This window comes from Ahaetulla prasina, chromosome 5 (genome assembly GCF_028640845.1).
Source record: "Ahaetulla prasina isolate Xishuangbanna chromosome 5, ASM2864084v1, whole genome shotgun sequence".
NCBI classification, from domain to species: Eukaryota; Metazoa; Chordata; class Lepidosauria; order Squamata; family Colubridae; genus Ahaetulla; species Ahaetulla prasina.
This window is the reverse complement of record NC_080543.1, coordinates 107891607-107910406: the sequence shown is the minus strand read 5'-3', so window position 1 is coordinate 107910406 and position 18800 is coordinate 107891607. Positions and strand designations below refer to the sequence as shown.

The 18800-nt window shown below is 36.7% G+C and overlaps 1 protein-coding gene across 3 annotated transcripts in view; it reads left to right on the top strand.

The window, feature by feature from the left end:
- TMTC4 (transmembrane O-mannosyltransferase targeting cadherins 4) overlaps window positions 1–18529 on the top strand; it is a 60704-nt gene extending 42175 nt beyond the window's left edge. For 2 of the 3 annotated variants that reach the window (XM_058185800.1, XM_058185799.1), the window contains 9 exons: window positions 335–506; window positions 597–728; window positions 3424–3503; window positions 4897–5004; window positions 5896–6037; window positions 8534–8648; window positions 9427–9539; window positions 11013–11082; window positions 11600–18529. In XM_058185800.1, coding sequence (XP_058041783.1) covers window positions 335–506; window positions 597–728; window positions 3424–3503; window positions 4897–5004; window positions 5896–6037; window positions 8534–8648; window positions 9427–9539; window positions 11013–11082; window positions 11600–11745 — 1078 coding nt within the window. In that variant the 3' untranslated portion in view covers window positions 11746–18529. The remainder of the gene's footprint in view (window positions 1–334; window positions 507–596; window positions 729–3423; window positions 3504–4896; window positions 5005–5895; window positions 6038–8533; window positions 8649–9426; window positions 9540–11012; window positions 11083–11599) is intronic. The other variant, XM_058185801.1, reaches the window with a different exon arrangement.
- The last annotated feature ends 271 nt before the right edge of the window (window positions 18530–18800 follow it).

The following is an 18800-nucleotide window of genomic DNA, read 5'->3' as shown; positions in this document are numbered from 1 at the left end:
ACAGTCATGGATTTTTGATGTTACTGAACCCCACAGAAGGACAAAGGATAGCAGAGCTCCCTGGCAAAGTATGCTTAGATATCTCATTCCAAATCTAAATTGAATTTCTTGCATCATATATACATACATACATACATACATACATAAAACGTCGCCAAGACACTTCCAATTTTACGCGGGAGAAAACCCGAATAACCAAAGACCTACATACAAACACCCGCAAAAACCTCAGAAAACAAATATACATACATACATACATACATACATACATATATATGTTGTAGTAAGAGTTTTATTCTGTGTTGTAAAATCATTTTTTCCCTCTGCATTTCAGAATCCTTACCCTGGGATTGGGATTTCTCATCATTCCTTTTCTACCTGCAAGTAACCTGTTTTTTAGAGTTGGGTTTGTTGTTGCCGAGAGGGTCACCTATCTCCCCAGCATTGGTTACTGCGTATTGATTACATATGGATTTTGTCTGTTGTGTAAACAAGCTAAGAATAAGGTACAAACAATACTATCCTAACGGTTGGCAAAAAAAAATGGAAAAGAGATTTAAAAGCTGAGATTGCTAATATGTGTTTTCTTTCTCAAGAAATTGTTGGTTGCTGCTCTGCTGGGCCTCTTACTGATAAATATGTGGCGTTGCATCAGCCGTAGTAACCAATGGAGATCGGAGGAGCAGCTTTTTAGAAGTGCTTTGTCTGTTTGTCCATTGAATGCCAAAGTAAGCATTTGTATTTTCTAAAAATAATAATTCTTTTGTTTTATTATGGCAAATAATGATCATTTCTGGTATTTATCTTCTTGCCTAATCACCTTAGGTCAGGGGGTCTGCAAACTTGGCTCTTTTAAGACTTGTGGACTTCAACTCCCAGAGTTCCTCAGCCAGCAGACCCCTGCCTTAGGTGTTATCAGCAGTTTTAGTAACTAAAATAGCACCTGAACATTTAGTGAAGGCATTTGTTCCTATTGATTTGTCTTAGTTCAATTGTTTTCTGCATATATTTTTATTATTTCATTTCCTAATTGGAAAATAGGATCCTAGGGAGAAAAATCCTATGCATTCTATAAAAGGTCACATTAAAACCGTCCTTATAATAATTGAACAATGTTTCAAGTCCTATTTAGTGGTACGGTTTCTGTGTTAGTGATAGCTAATAAGAATAGTATCATATTTCTTGAATAGGAAAACAAGAAGATCTTCATTGTGTGTTTTAGAGAAGGTGTCACACCCAATTTTATTGGTTGGATACAAGCACACTAATTAACACAGTCTTGATTTCTGAAATGCCATGGGCATCTTGTCCGAACTAAAGCTTTCCTTCAGGCCTTAAATTATTTTTGCTTCTCCATTAGAATTAATTAGAATTAATTTTTTTGGAAATTTTTTTAATTATTTTAAACAAGAATTAATTTGAATATTGTTGATGTTTGAGTGCGGTAAAAAAATGATGAGGATTATATGATCTTTTGTGATGGTAGTGGTGTGTGGCACATAGTCACAAGCTGCATAGCATTTTTAAGTGTAATAAATCCAGTGAAAAAGTGGCTTTGGGGCATACATATCCCTTATTGTGTAGACCAGCAACTGCAAATGCTTTTATACACTTTTCGATCTGGATGTTCTGTTCATAGGAAGGTTCCAGGAATAAATTATACTACTTCTAAGCTTAACAGTTCTTAAGCTAGTATCCTCAGAAGTGAACTGGTGTTGAAGATTTTGTTTACTTACGAGCACAAGATGGTTGCAGATAGTTCAGAATTTGTGTTATTTCTGCAGAGATTGCTGCTTCAGAAATTGGGCCAATCCCTGATTTTCTGCATTATTAAAAGCAACTGGATGCTGTTAATAAAGCTGTTAATAATATATTGTATTCACCGGGCACAGATGTTACATGATCTTCATCCTACTCTCATTACAGTTGCTTATGTCTGTAATGAGCAGTGCAACTATTGCTATTCTATCTTAAGTCTTCCTCTAGAACAGTGATGGCTAACCTTTTCTGGACCGAGTGCCCAAAGCAATGCATGCAGGGGCCCCGCGCATGTGCCTCACCCCCTGTGTCTGTACACGTGCCCTCCCCCACGCGCCCTGCCCACACACATGCATGGCAGAGACCCAAAGACCAGCTGGCCAGCGGGAGGCACATATGCGCAGCGGAGTTAAACTGGGATAACGGTTTGTGTGCTATCAGAGAGAGCGCTGCACACCACCTCTGGCATATGTGCCATAGGTTAGCCATCACGGCTCTAGAATATGTCAAAAGGCAGGTTAACAAGAGAAAATCTGGAATATAAGGATCAATATGAAGAAAATGTGATATTATAAATCAAATCAAAATAGAAAAAAGTCTTTTAATTCTGTAAAGAGCGAGTATTCTGCTTAGATTGTTACATCCAACAATAAATGCTGCCCTTAGTGTTCTGTAGGGATACGGGCTTATATTAGTAATTATAATAAATATTTATAGTAAATGGCATTGGTGTTTTAATATTTCCTGAAACAGGGGACCGACCCATTTTCAATTTAAGTTGGGGTACAGTTCCCACCAAGACAAAATGTGAAAATATATTGACTGTATAATCATATTCTAACACACAGCTGAATTCAGTCTTTTAACATTTTTGTTGCAGAAAGCAATCCCTTATAGTCACAGAACTTGTATATGTAACTCCTAATTTTGTTTTCTTAATTACAAAGGTTGTAATTCTTCAATTTAATTTTTAAATCATAATATTGATTTGAGATTGACTACATGAAAAATGCAATTATAAAACGAACTGAAAATATAGTAAATTTAAATCTGACACAAACATCACAGCCAATTGTCAATACCAGCATCAATTTTATCTTTATTTGGAAATTAATTGACTTAGATGTGTAATTAAAATGCAATCTTAATAGTCAACTTTCTGAATAGCATTTCCATTATCAAAGAACAGGTTCCATAATCAAACCAATTAACCATTGAGAATATTTTTTCGTTCTCCAACAAATTGCAGCATAGATATCTGATAGAAAAATATCTTTGGGCTTTCAAATAAGCTAGAATTCTGCAGAACCTTAACTAGATTGGAAACTAGGATGCATAAAGTTGTAGCATTTCTCCTGAAGTTGTCCAGCTGGTGTTCATGAATGTTTTGATAAGGATATGGCCATTGAAAGTGGTGGTGATGAGGATAAGTTCTGAGTCCCATTAAGTAACTCTTGTTTTATCAAGGATAATTACATGTGTCCCTTGCATAATCATCTATTTTTTTGATAGTTATACCAAGCATCATGTTAAAATACATGAATAAAAAATACATATCTATTTAAATTTTATAATCGTCCAGATCAAATTTCTATAAACCAAAAGTCATATTCATTGAAAGAAAATCCTTGTCTAGAATGATACGATTCTGACCTTTGCTTTCAGGTGCATTATAATGTTGGCAAAAACTTGGCTGATAATGGCAATCAAAGTGCTGCAATCAGTTACTACAGAGAGGCTGTAAGGTATGGATGATTTGGAGTGGGTTTTTTTTAAAATTGTTAGTTTTAAAAAAGCAGAAAGCAGATAAAGGGTAGGAACCTGACCATCAGAAAGATCATCAGCTGTGATAATAGAATATTGAGGATGTATTAAGTAAATACATTTTAAGCTATGTTTGTTTTAACTATGCATTGTTGAATGAACCCTTGTAGTTTAGTACAGACTTAATGCTAAACAATATACCTTGTTACAGTGGCTGGGATTTTATAGTACATTAAGGTAAAACTAGTTTAATAAAATAATAATAAAAGTGGCTTAGCAGAATTTGGAAACTGACCCAGTGATTTAAAAATATTGGTGATGTGGTCCAGGAAAAATATTCCATAAAACATCAATTGTATTAACTGGATAAAATTACATATCTGTAAAATTTGAAGGCAAATTTGAACGTTGATACCACATCTTATTACTAGAATGCGTACTGCCACATGGATGGCAGATTGCAAGGCAGTTGAGTGCTGGAAATGACATAAAGATTCAGAATTATTGTAAATAGCGTAGAAAATGTTGGTTATTCTCTTTTGTTTTGCCATTACAAAATTGAGTTATGGACACATGAAATAAATGAGTTGCCTTTTTTAAAAAAAAAATCAAATGAGGAAGTTTAGTTCCAGACTTTAATTAATGGTGAAGCTATGCTTTCTGGTATTGTCCTTAATACAGGTAGTCCTCAACTTATGACTACAATTGGAGCCAGAATTTCTCTCACTAAGCAAGGTGCTTGTTAAATCAGTCAGGCTTGATTTTTTACCTCAGGTGTTAGGTGAATCATTGCAGTTGTTAAGCGAATCAAGCTTCTCCCATTGACCAGTAGGGAAAGTTGCAGATGGCAGTCATATGACTCGGGGACTCTGCAACCATCATAAATGATGCAATTGTCAAGATCTTAAATTTTGATCTTGTGACCATGGGAATGCTAAGAAGGTCATAAGTACAATAACTAGTTTGCAACCTTAAAGGCTGCTAAACAAATGGTCGTAAGTCAAGGTTACGTACAATGGTTAGTGTACAATGGTTAGTGAGCAATGAAGCGTTGATGAGATGAAAGCTAGGCAACAAAAATGCATGTACACAGAAACAATTGCATTTAATGCTCATTTTGGAGGCTTTTCGTTCCTCTCTATCTTGTTTCGTTTTGATTTGGGGTGGAGGTGTTTAGTAGTCCAGTCCTGAGTGGGATGGTAAGGGCATTTAATACATGCTTGAGGGTGTTATTACATGCCTACATCTGTCTTCGATTGATATAAAAATGACAGGGGAAGAGAAGAATTGTGGCTGTGTAGACAAATAAAATTAGGAGAGCTGGCTCCTTTGACTGAATAATTCCTGTATTTGTTTTTGTCTTTTTAATCCCAGATTGAATCCTAAATACGTACACGCTATGAACAACTTGGGAAATATCTTGAAAGAAAAAAATGAACTTCATGAAGCTGAAGAACTTCTCTCACTAGCTGTTCAAATACAGTATGTTTTAAACACCAAAATCTAGTTGTGGGTCACCAACATATTGTGGTATTATCTGGATCGTTTCTTAGTTAATCTTCTGAAATATACTCTGTGATGCAGTTATGTGTGTAAAGTACTTCATTAGAGGAAACTCTAGAACATTCCTTCTCCAGTTTACACAAGGCTGTCTTTTTCAGGATGTTTTTGATAAATGGTTTATGATGTATATACCTGGTCTAGACTCCAAAGGTCTGGTTGAGATAAGAGAAGATTCTAAAGTTTCCTAGAACATTCCTTGTTTGGAATGAAGTATTTTGCCTATCTCTAGAGTAAATTTGGCCTTGAAAGGTGTGCAAATAGTGCCGCTACTACAAAACGGAGCTATATTAATTCTTGTCATATACTTTGGGGACCAGTGCCATTGGCTACTAGTTTGCTTCTTTGGCATAAGGAGGATTTAGACTGAAAGTACCTGAAGGACATCCCCTCTGTATTCAGATGCCCTTCTTTAAATCCCACCAAGAGAATTTAGCTTAATTCGAACATAGAACAAGGATTCTCTGAGCTTGATCTTAGCCAAAAGGCCGAGAAGCAATGACAACAAAGATTGTCTGTAGTGATTTCTGGATTTAGAACATGTTTCTCTTCTCTTTAGTTATAGGATACCAGTAATTCTATTCAGCCTGGCTTTAAGTGCATTGTCTCTATTCTTGTATTTAAATTATTCTCCCACCCCCCTTTGTCCTTAATGTATTATGTTATTACATTATTGTTTTGTTTTAAAAAATACTTAAATTGCTTTACAGTTTTAAATTCAGATCTGCATTTTTAATTTTATAAATGAGTAAGGGGCATCAAAGCTCTACTTGTACTTAATATGCTAAAATGTTCACCACTCTCTTTGCCTAGGCCTGATTTTGCAGCAGCATGGATGAATTTAGGGATAGTGCAGAATAGCTTAAGAAGGTATGAAGAAGCAGAGAAAAGCTACTGGACTGCAATTAGACACAGGAAAAAATACCCAGATTGTTACTATAATCTAGGACGCTTAGTAAGTGTACTTATTTATCTTTCTGCTAATGATCCTAGATCAGCCTTTCTCAACCTTAGCAAGTTTAAGTTGTCTGGTCGTCAACTCCCAGAATTTCCCAGCAAGCAACACCTTGGAGTTGAAGTCCACACATCTTAAAGTTGCCATGGTTGAGAAATACTGTCCTAGATACATAAGATGCAGTGAGTTTTGAATGTTGATCAGTCGCTTATTAGAGAGTACCTTCTTGGACTTTGAACTTGTTTAGAAAGATTCTTTAGGTTCTTTCACACACTGAAGTTGCAGTCTAAATTTTAATAGAAATGAATTATAATATAGGATTGCATCAGAACAAATATAAACCAAACCTCACATTGAATCTTCTAGTGTCCCAGAAATACTCAAGTAAAGACTCTTTAGGAACTAAATGTTTCTTATACTGTATATACAAGAATATACAATATGTAAAACTATATATTAAAGTGGTAAAAATTAGCAGCATACTGTGTCCTATATCAGGGGTCCCCAACCTCTGGCCCATGTACCGGCACTGGTCCATGGCATGCCAGAAACTGGGCCACACTAACAAGCAAAGCCCCATTCCCAGGATGCAGGCAGCATGCAAAATCACGTCCCTTCCAGTCCGTGCAAAAACCTCTCTCCACAGAACCAGTCATTGGTGCCCAAAAGGTTGGGAGCCTCTGACCTATATAATTACTGAAGTATAGGTAGTCCTCGACTTACAACAGTTCATTTAGTAACCATTCAAAGTTACAAAGGCATTGTAAAATGTAGACTTATGACCATTTTTCAGTTACAACCTTTGCAGCATCCCCATGGTCACATAATCACAATTCAGATGCTTTGCAAGTGGTTCGTATTTATGATGGTTGCAGTATCCTGGAGACATGTGATCAGCTTTTGTGACCTTCTGACAAGCAAAGTCACTGGAGAAGCCAGATTCACTTAACAGCCAGGTTATTAACTTACCAATTACAAGGATTCACCCTTTGTAGCATCCCTATGATCATGTGGTCAAAATTCAGTTGCTTGGCAACTGGTTCATACTTATGACCGAGTTACTGTGTCCCAGGGTCATGTGATCACCTTTTGCAACCTTTCGACAAGCAAAATAATAGGGAAGACAGATTCACTTAACAAATGTTATTAACTTATCAATTGCAATGATTCGTTTAACAATTATGGCAAGAAAGCTGTAAAATAGAGCAAAACCCACTTAACAAATGTCTCATTTAGCAACATAAATTTTGGACTCAATTGTGGTCATAAGTCAAGGACTACCTGTAATAGAACAATCTAAAAGTCTAGGGAAAAATGGAGAAAAGGGCTAGAGGAGAGTATTAATTGAACAATAGTAGGAATAAATCCTCTTTAATAAAATTAGTAATAAATTACCACTGCTAATTTTCTCCCAACTTGATAGTCTTTTGGAGTGGGGGGGTCAACTCTCCCCTATCATCTCTCACCAAATTGGGGTGAGAAGTAATTTTATTTCTTAACACTGTACCATCATACCAAAAATTAGCACCAACTAGGGATTGGTGATGCCTGGTGAATGCCACTGTTTGGGATGTTATGCCACTACAAGATCTCTGTTGCTACACAAAACTCAAATTCTCCCCAAACCTGAAAATATGGGTTCCCCCCTCTCCAGAAGTGTCCTGGGAGCTTCTTGGGTTACAAAAAAGTATAATTGAGGTTCTGGATTATAAACTATGGATCTGTGTCCTATTCCTAAACCAACCTTGATATTCCAGATAGTAACTGGATAAATGTAAATAATAGGCAAATTTTGCCCAGCCCAGCCCTTATTATTATTCTGGTGATTTTTCTTTGTGGTTTTGTTTGTTTGTTTGTTTTGCTTGCTTGTTTGCTTTGCATTCCAACATGTAAGGCACCTAGATTATATCAATTGGAAAAGCCAATCAATTTCTTCAATCAATAAACACTAATTTTCCTTCTAAAATAAGAAAAGCACAGAATGTTGGGCTGTTTGAATGTTTAAATCAAAATATGCAGCCTTTCTGATTTAAGCGCGAAGGAGGTGCGCTTTGGGACATTCTCCCAATCTCCGTGCTTTTGGAGGGCGCAGAAGCACTGACCCCGCAATATGGGCACTACCCTGGAAAGAGGCAGCTTCTTTAAAAAAAATTGCAGATGGGGGCTCTGGGAGACCCTATGTACTCTGAAGCCCCTCTTAATGGTCAAATCCAAAGCAGGACACATACAGACCGGGGACCTTTCTAAGCAGAAGGTCTGTAGAGAATGGGGCAAATGTTCAGAAAATAAACGAACTCCTCTATTCGATACACAATTATGTGCAATTCTAGTTTATTTATTTTTTTGCACATCTGGCCTTTATAGAAACACTTTTCTGGAATTATAGCTATTCACATTGCAGATTTATTTGGTGTGCAGAGCCTCTCATACAGTGGGACCTGAGCAAGGGTTACTTTCTTTGGCTTGTTATCTCACAGCCAATTATGTTACTTTCAGTATGCTGATCTAAATCGCCACGTAGATGCACTGAATGCCTGGAGAAACGCCACAGTATTGAAACCACAACATAGTTTGGCTTGGAACAACATGATTATATTGCTTGATAATACAGGTACAATCTGCTTTTTTTCCCAGAGTATTTTTTTTCTGCATCTTGTTTAGATCTCCAGATCATGTTTTGTGCTACATGATCTGGGGGCTTTAGTTCTAAAATAGGAACTAGAATGTCACCAACCCAAGATTTTACAGCTGCTGTAAAACCACATCTCTCACAATCTGTACATAAACTTGCCAATGTGCCAGAAGTGTGTCCTTAGAGATCAGTTTTCCATCAATATCTTGTGTTCCAAAATACGACTCACAATGTATTGTGTCAGTTTTAGTTCATGATGGATTGGACCTTTCAGTATCAAATTAATTTGATTAGCTTCAAATAAAATTCAATGAAAAAGGAGAAAGAATCATCTTAATAGCTGACAGTTTACTAACCAGCTAGAAAATCTTTCATTCTGCTGGTGATTCCCTCTGTTCTTTTTCTCCAACAGCCTTCAGAATGCTCACAAAACCTTTTATATTTATTTCATGTTGGTGTTCTTCAGTTTATTTCTGTGTTTGATACGAAGATTTCTTAATGTGGTTATATTCACATTCTAATCATAAACTTGTTTTAAATGCATTTAAATGCATAGTAGCCAAACATTTATTATATATTTTGCATCTAAAAAAAAAATGCCATACAAATTTTAACGCTCTTCACTTGCAATTCATTTTTTTATTATTTGATTTGTTCTTAATTGTTTTCTTTAAGGAAAATAGCTAAGCACCTTCTTTTAATTAAAAATAGTTATTCACCTTCATTCATCTCATTCTCTCTTTTAATTTGTTCCCAGGGAACTTGGCACAAGCAGAAACTGTTGGAAGGGAAGCTTTGGAGTTAATACCAAATGATCATTCTCTTATGTTTTCGCTGGCAAATGTACTGGGGAAATCACAGAAATATAAGGTAAAGCGTTTTTCTAACCACAATTTGTAGATAGATAATGCCTACAAATATTATTTCTCAATGGTTCGGGGATTAAGTATGTCCTCAGAAATGTGACTCAGTGAAAAGATTGGCAGTGGATTTAAGTTGCAAGCCAACACAGCAAAATAGGTATTTGTATCCAGAGTTGGTTTTTTTCGAAATCACAGGGGAACGAAATCTTAAAGAGAAAATGTAACGGTAAGTCCTATCCAAATGGCCTGGCCTGGTTGTGGGATGACACTTCCTAAGCAGCTGTTACCAGGTCAATTTCATTTTTTTCAATCTGACTAAACTGAAGCACTATTTTTTTTTAATTATGAGATAGATAAAAATATACAAGTATAAGTCTCTTCTAGAAAAATCCAAAATCCAGATACAAATATGTCTCCGTTATTACAATTACTACATGCAAGAAGCTCAAACCATAAATATAGAAAAAAGCCTATTTTTGTCTTCAACAAATTTTTGAACGATGCTAATTTTTAGTCTTTTGTAATAAAAGTAGCATCAATTTCAAAAATTGAAATACAAAATAGTTTTTTGTTCCTACTTTATGATAAAAGCATTTAAAACAATGTAGTTTGGATGTGGTTACAGTTCTCTTGATCTTATCTATTAAATAATCCCTTTCTTTTAACAAAAGGAAAATGACTTAAATATAGTCTTTAAAGCCTTAAGGATGTCATCCATGAATCATGACAATGCCCACTGTTTTCAATTGTTCAGGCTAAGGTAGTTATTTTCAGCCACAAGTGAAAATGGAAAATTGGGAAGAGTTATGAACAGATATGAAACAAAAGTTTGTTAGAGAAATAGTGAACATTCTTTTGCCAATGTAGAAATCCTTTTAGATTAGAGTTGTTGACTCGAGGTGGGGGAAGGGGGGGGGAGAGATTTTCCTGTAAAAATATTTTGCTACAGTTTACAAGTGAACTATGTGAATGTACCTCAAATACAAATACTATAATGTCATTAGAAGTAACTAAATGCAAAAATTCACATGAAAGGCAGGATTTAATACCTGTTTTTTGCACCTAGTGATGATCCAGACTTTTGCAGCTTAGATCTGCTAACCTTAGATTCATACCATCAATTTTCTTAAGACTAAATTTGTTTGAATGTACATGTGTTGGTTTTAAGTAGTGATTTGTATGAGCCTTTGGTTTCTAATGCAGCCCACAAGTGTTTTTGTGTTCTTACCAACACTAAAGTAATTACTGTCTAATTGACAGCAACTACCAACCAACAGCTGGATCGGCCTGTGAATTATATTGTCCGTATCTCCATTAGAGAGAAGTGGAAGTGTGAATGCATGTGGAAAAAAAATAGGGTGACATAATCACATTAATAGACCATAGAGCATGAGGTAATTGGGAGTGTTTAGTTGCACTTGACATTGTAGGCACTACAAAAATAGCTTGTCCTGTTGATCTCTTTTTCTGAATTATTCAGGAATCTGAAGCTTTGTTCCACAAGGCAATTAAAGCCAATCCAACGGCTGCCAGTTACCATGGCAATTTGGGTAAGACATTTTATAGCTCCCTTGGTGCAAACTTTTTTTTAAAAAAAATCAGACACTGGTTGAATTTTTTTTTCACATTCAGTGTCTTGCAGGCATTCTTCTGCTAGCTAGATTTCTCGTCCGCCTGCTTGCTAAACAAATTGCCAACAAGATATTGGAATTCTTAGAGCGGGTTTCCAATAGTGTCAAGCCGATCACATTGCATGCCAGACCAACCAGGCAGGCTGCCGGCTGCAACCCAGAGGTGGTGCATGTCAGTGGTGGCAAATTGGTTCGTCCTGTGCTTGCAAATCACAATGAGCTCTCCTGATAAAAATAGCCATTTGTGGCTCTAGCACAATCTACTCTTGTCATTCCTTGGCCTGCGTGGCTCCAAACATGTCTGCTCCAGCTGGCTACAGAGCAGCCTGCCACTGTGCCGACAGCCAACCAAATGTTTTAATGTTTTCTAAGTAATTGGCAAGATTGTCTGTTCCTCAACAACGCTGCTAACAAAAAATCCTCTTTGCTGTTTCAGCTGTGCTGTACCATCGCTGGGGAAATTTCGACTTAGCCAAGAAACACTATGAAGTCTCTCTGAAGCTTGACCCCGCGGCAGCTGGGACCAGGGAAAACTACAGTCTTTTAAAAAAGAAACTGGATCAACTGCAAAAAAAAGGGTGACGCCTGAGGCTTTGAGTGCAGATTTCATATAACGTGGCTACAGATCACCAGAGAGAGGCATTGTCACCCAGGACTACAGAACACAACAACATGGGCCGTTCAGAAGTTTCTTGAAATTTCTAGCGTTAGAATTTCAAAGGGGGAAAAAAGGTTCTAGTATTTCATTTAGAGAATTAAAAGGGCTTGCTTCTCCTTTTTCGGGTTTGTTTGTTTTGTTTTTTTGAACCAGTGATGAAATTAGATGAATATTTATATTGATGTTCAATCATTTGCACTGGTAGAGTCCACATTAAAATGGACAGAATGGAGAACTGTCCCCAGTTTCAGAAATGGAAGTGGATGGTAACTGTTCTGCTTTCAATAGGAATTTCAGTTTTATACTAGGATATACTATCCTAGTATATTCCAGACTATAATCCTGGTATAGGTAGCCCTTGATTTACAACTACAATTGGGACTGTAATTTTAGTCCCAAAAGAGATGCGGTTATTAAGCAAGGCGTCCTATGATTGGATCCGAGTTTACAACCATTTTTACCATGGACATTAAGCAAATTACAAAGTCATTGAGCAAACCTGGCTCCCCCCAATTGACTTGGCTTGTGGGAAGCCAGCTGGGAAGTTGCAGATTGTTAACACGTGATTGCAAGATAGTGCAACTGTCATCAATGCGTACCAGTTGCCAATAGCCCAGATTGCAATCACATGACTGCAGAGGTCGTATGATGGTCGTAACTTTGAGGGCAGGTTGTAAGTAAGTTTTTTTGAGATTGTCATAACTTCGAACTGTCATGAAACAGACCATTGTAAGTCAAAGACTACCTGTATGCAATATGACCTTGTAATAAGGACAACACTTTGAGCAGGGAAAATTGATTTATACATTGATGAAGAGATGATTTGCTTTGATAACTCAGAAGTTGCTTTCCTCTGGCCAGGCTTTAATTGCTGTCCGTTTGTTGTAAATAAACCTGCTGAAAATGAGATATAGCAGGTCGAGATTTTTCCACTGCAAGAATTCTTTGAATTCATAGTGCTCTTAGGTTCAGGTATTTGTTATCATATAAGCTAAAGTCAGTGTTTGATTGAGATTACAAAGGAACGCTTGCTTTTTTGAAGTTGTAAAATTGGGGGGTGGGGGGTGCCTGGAAGGTTGCATAAATTGTTTCAACACTTCAGCTGGGAATTGATCATTATGACTTCAGACAAAGAGGCTTTTTTCTCTGGGTCTGATATGTTGGTGCCTGTTTTTGTGGACCTATGAACAATTTAAATCCATACAATTTCTTGATGTTTCTTCGTTTCCTCTTGGTGAGTATAGAGATGCCAGAAACATACTGCAAGGTCACCTGTTAGTATTATATCTAACTTTGTTGAGTAACTTAAGGATCGGGAAATAGTTTGTTCTTCCATGTCCATATTTATTCTTGGTAGAGTCTGTATTTTTTTGTGCTGAAGAGAAAGAAAAGGATATGCACTGAGCCAGGGCAGTGAAATAGAAATAAAAATGATGTGCATATACTGTATTCTGGAATCTTAGTCCCCAGTTTCAGCTTCTTCTAAAAGAAGGACCACTATAGAAAGAGGAGTTTTAAAGGATTATTTGGCCTCATGACTTCTGTATTAGCAGTTCCACATACTTTATTAAAAAAAATTCAAACAAATATATTCTATTCAGCATTGCACTGTTTTAGCCATCATGGAATTTTTTTAGATATTAATATCCTATCAGACAAGGTAGTTATAGAGCAGGGTTTCTCAATCCCTGGTTTGTGGACTGGCACCAGGCCACGGCCCACCAGGAACCGGGCTGGGCAAGCAAGCAAAGCTTCATCTGTGCACGTGCAGAATCCAAGTAGTGTGTGAAACCATGCCCCACCCCAATCTGCAGAAAAACGACCCTCCACGGAACTGGTCCTTGGCACCCAAAAGGTTCGGGGGCCACTGTTATAGAGAATATTTTAAATATCTAGAAAGTCCACATGCCATATTCAATTCATTATAGAAGCAATAAGAATTTTTTTATTTTTCATTTTCCATGCTGCCTTTCTTCCTGCTGATAATGTATATCTCCAGACAGTTGTTACATCAGATTCATGCTCATTCAATAATAAGAGCAATTCTCTGGAAATGGAAACCTCTGTATTTGGCAATGCATCTAGCTTGATGCAATTTTGAAGGTACCATAATATTGCAATTTTGTTTTTTCAGTTTTAAATATGTTCAGGTCCTCTCGTTTATTCTACCTTCTATGAACAGATTCAAGATAGAGATATAATTATTTCTGGAGTACTTGCATATGTTAAGTGACAGCTGTGTTTGTTCAAACCCATATACAGTTCAGTTTACCTATTTATGTTCAAGTACTAAGGGTCTCTTGGCATTCAAAAGTCTATTGTTTTGTTTTGTTTTATTTTTCAAAAGAATGATGTAGATATCAATCTTCCCAGACAAAATATCTGATTGGATAATAGAAATCAATGTCACAGGCTGTAAAAGCTTTATTATAGTCAAAAAAATCCATTTGGCTAGTGGGTTTTTCCTGACCTACATCATTTTTAATAAGGCTTCAATTACAAAATCTTCTAGCTTTTAAAATACGCCTAGCATTTGATAATAATTTATGGCAAAATTGAGTTTGTTTGATCATAAGTAGCATAATTTATTCTGTTATGAGAACACAGAGGACACTTTTCAAGATTTTATAACCATGCTCCAAAATGAGAGAGAGAGAGATTTTATTTCTTATCAGTTCTTTTCCTAGTAGAGCTGTCTTAGACTAGCAAATGTGAGTGTCACAGATGCTTACTAGAACAGAAATTATGTCCTTTTTTGTCAGCCTTACTAGCTGGAACAGATAAGAATTACAACTCACCCAGGTCAGCAAATTCTACTCTTTTATAAAGCTACATTAACAGAAACTTGCAAGTACCATTCTCTCACCATCTCCTTTACAGCCCAAAAAATTAAGGTATAGTCTGAACATCTTCCCTGCTCACTTTCAGCTGTGAACAATGCTGTCTCTTATCTGATCATTCCTTGGGTAGTATTTCTTGATCATTTCTTTCGAGGTCTTTCCCACATACTATTTATTATACATTTAGAGGATTATGAACTTTATTATGAACAAACTTGACTTTGGTGAAAATATTTATAACAGATAATATAGGATATAAGATCATGCTCTTTAAAAGAATAAATCAAGAGAACCATAGGCATCATTATAGAACAATTGTCATGAAAGCTATCTGTTTTTTCTATATAATGGTTATTCCCTTTTAATTTCCTCTTTCCAACTGTCTCTTTCTGCTCTGTAATGTCTTCTCTTCACATTCTTTCAGCATACTTAGATCTAACCCTTTATTTGCTTTTAGAACTGAAACCAAATAAGCTAGTAATGTATTTATCATATCAGTAATAATTGGATTTTACACTGGATATCACTGATAGAATTGGACAAAATATTTCCAATTTGAGTAGAACTGGAAATATGGCCTCAAAATAACTTCCTACCTTCAAGGTGGAAGCAGTTGTTTTGAATTCACACAAGATGTTCCAACTTTGTTAGAAATTTTTCAAGTCCCATTTGAAGCTCAAAATATCTGGCCAAATTTGAAATACTTTCCTATAGAGTCCAGACAACCCATGTCGAAGTCAGAACAAATATTTTAAACACAAAGCAGAGAATTTCAAACTTAAATTATTTCTAATCTGAGACATTTTGCACAACCCTAATTGCTGATCATGCATCATTGTTTTGCATTATGTATTCTGAATTAGAAAATCAAGACATTATAATGGGAACTTTATTTTAAATTTCTGGGTTTTAATTTTTGTTTATATTTTACTCTTTATTTATATTAACAAAAATATTTTTCTTTTTTTAAAAAATCACCAATTAGTTAAATTACTGTCCCAAATAATTTAGAATTCTTGTAAATTCTTTTAGAACTTCTTTATAGAAGTTTACATACATAAAAATCTTGAATTCAGTATGTTTGAAATTATAGGCCTTTGCAGAAACTAATTTCAACCAGCACAATAGGATAAAATTGGTTCCATGTGTTGTGTGAGACGAGGCAGTTGGGTTAATCCAAACCATGATTCAGTTAACCAGCATTACATGTGATACAACTCTGATCAAGAATAAACCAGCACGGAGCTGGATCAGCGGTTAATTCCTTTTCTAATATAGTTGTAAAATGCATGTGGTGACAAACATATTGGATACTCAAAGTGACATTTTTAATGTGTGCTTGTTAGTTTGCATGTGTACATATGGATTTTTAGATGAGATGTAAATTATTTTCCTTTTGAAAATGATAAGTATTAAAACTAATAATTTATTTTGGAGCTGTTTGAATAGCATTTTAAAACACTATAAAAATACATTACACCTCATATGATCTACATGATGGGTTAAGGTTAAAGGTTAGGCTTTCCCCTTAACTCTACGTTTCTTAAACCTAGCATATCAAGAAAGGCATTTGGATGACTTGCCCAACTTATTCACTAATTGTTCATAATTATCACAGGTGTTGGGCACCTGTGTGGAGTATTCCACAGTGGAATATTCACGTGTCATTATTTGCTTTTGGTAACACACTCAAGAGTCTTGTGGATGTGTTAATTTCCAGCTGTGGTAAAAATTTCAGCAGTTACACATGAGGAACCCATATCTTTCCGACTTGGTCTACAGAAATATTGGCAGAAAGGATTTTTTTTTAAAAAAATCAAGATTGTCTCTGCCTGGCTGAACCCCTGTATTTTTTTGTTGGGGGTTGAATGTGTGACACCTATAAAAAGCATTGGACTTCCACTTGCACAGATTTCCTCTTGACCTACTGATACTCCCTTCCCCTAGAGTAGTGGTGGCTAACCTTTTTCTCTTCGTGTGCCGAAAGCATGCATGTGCATGTGAGACAGTACACAAGCTTGCCGGCACTCATAATGCAATGAGCGCCCCGCACACGAGCTCATGCCTCCCACGCATGTGCATGCAACCCCCCCCACATCCTCCAGTGCATGCACACGTGACTCCCCCGCCCTTCCGTTTTGGGCCTAGTAGGCCTCCCTGCAGCCTTGGCCCAAAAAAGAGCTGGGGGGGGCGCCACACCACCTGTGCTCCCCCGACCCTGCATATGCACATGTGACCCCCACGCATGCATGCACAAACCCCCGCACATGCATGCGCGTCTCCCACATGTGCGGTGGAGCTGATCTGGGCGATGGTTTGCGTGCCCAGGCTCTGCGTGCCAGCTGTGGCACGCATGCCATAGGTTCGCCATCACGGCCCTAGAGACAGCCCTGTTTTACTATACAGTTTATCTTCTTAGAGGTGGTTACTTCCGGGTGCAAAACATACTTGTTACTGAGTGCTTATTAACTTTTCTGGGACAGGTATGAAACTGTGCCAGGCTACTTGTTTATGTTTTTGCCCATGGCAGCATAGAACATTTTGTAACTGATCTGGTGTCAAATTTGTGAGAGATTTACACCTTGCTTTTTAATTATTGCCTGGCAATATCAGTGGGATTTAGAGTAGAAGTACAAACTAGATGTTTTTTAAAAACTTAGAAGGTGATGATTGATGGAGGGAAGGCAATAGGGAGGATAGGAACATTTAATCAATTATCTTCTTGCACAAAAACAGTCCATATGTCAAGCCGCTTTGATTGGCAAATTAACAAATCAACCTGATGATTTAGAAGGCAATTAATAAGCCTCTTTCAAATCTTCCTTCAGACTTCTATATTCCGTATAGTAAGGCACACAAATTAATGCCTTATTCGTTTGCTCTCCAGTAAAAGGCACAGGATCCGGCTATAAATCATGTCTTTTTCTAAAATGAAATAATTGCTGTTATTTCAGTTATAAATTCCTTAACTGTTTATAATGTCTTTGAAGACTGGGGCTCAAGGTTTAGAGGTGCTTGCAAGTTTTTGCTCTGAATTTTCATCCAATAACAAATTGGGATCCTCTGTACAGGTAGTCCTTGACTTACAACCGCAATTGAGCCCAACATTTCTGTTGCTAAGTGAGACATTTGTTAAGTGAGTTTCTCCCCATTCTATGACTTTTCTTGCTAGAGTTGTTAAGTGAATCACTGCAGTTGTTAAGTTAGTAACATGGTTGTTAAGTGAATCTGGCTTCTCCACTGAATATGCTTGTCAGAAGGTTGCAAAAAGTCATCACATGACCATGGGACATTGCAACTGTTATAGGTATGAGTCAGTCGCCAAGCGTCTGAACTTGAACTGTTCAAGAGGAACGATAAGCACTAAAAACAAGTACTGAGCAAACCACGTGTCCTACTCCGTGATCCTTTTATTTCGGCCGGAAGAAGTAGCAAGTCATGAGGCAGCCAACACTAGCAAGTTCTACATTACGCATTGATTACCAGGAGAAAAACAAATACCGAGACAAGATTTTCACCTCAAAACACATTGAATACCAAATTTTATGAGTTTTAAAGCAGCCAAGTATCAAGATATGTATGACTGTATTAAATTGGATTGTAAGAATTGTAGCTGTTTGTTGTAAATATTAACAATTTTGTAAGTCTGGATTTTGCACAGGAGAATTCATGGGATTTCTGTGTGTATTAGAACGCATAGAATTATCTACGGTTTGTTTGGTGATACGTTCAATGTTTCTTTGTCTATGGTATGTTGCAAGTTTATAGAGGGAGGGCTTGTTAAACTGTAATAAAAAATTAGTAATAAAAATGCATGAAGCCTCTAAAAGTAGTGTCTTACTTGGAGGTGGATTGATGGATGTCTTAATGGAAGTGTTAATAATTACAATATTGGTGCCGCATGTGATTTTGCAGGTTTGCATCTGAGTAAGTCTTAAATTTCAAATCGGTATCTCCCACAGTGTGAAACTGACTTCTCCCCAAATGTATAAATAATTAATTCCTAGCTGTATACGGGTAGTTTTTGACTTATGGTCACTTAGTGACCATCCAATGTTATGGCAGACTCTCCCCCCAAAAGGTACTTACCGCACACGGTTCTGAAGTTCTGACAGTTTTGCTTTAATGAGCAAAGTGAT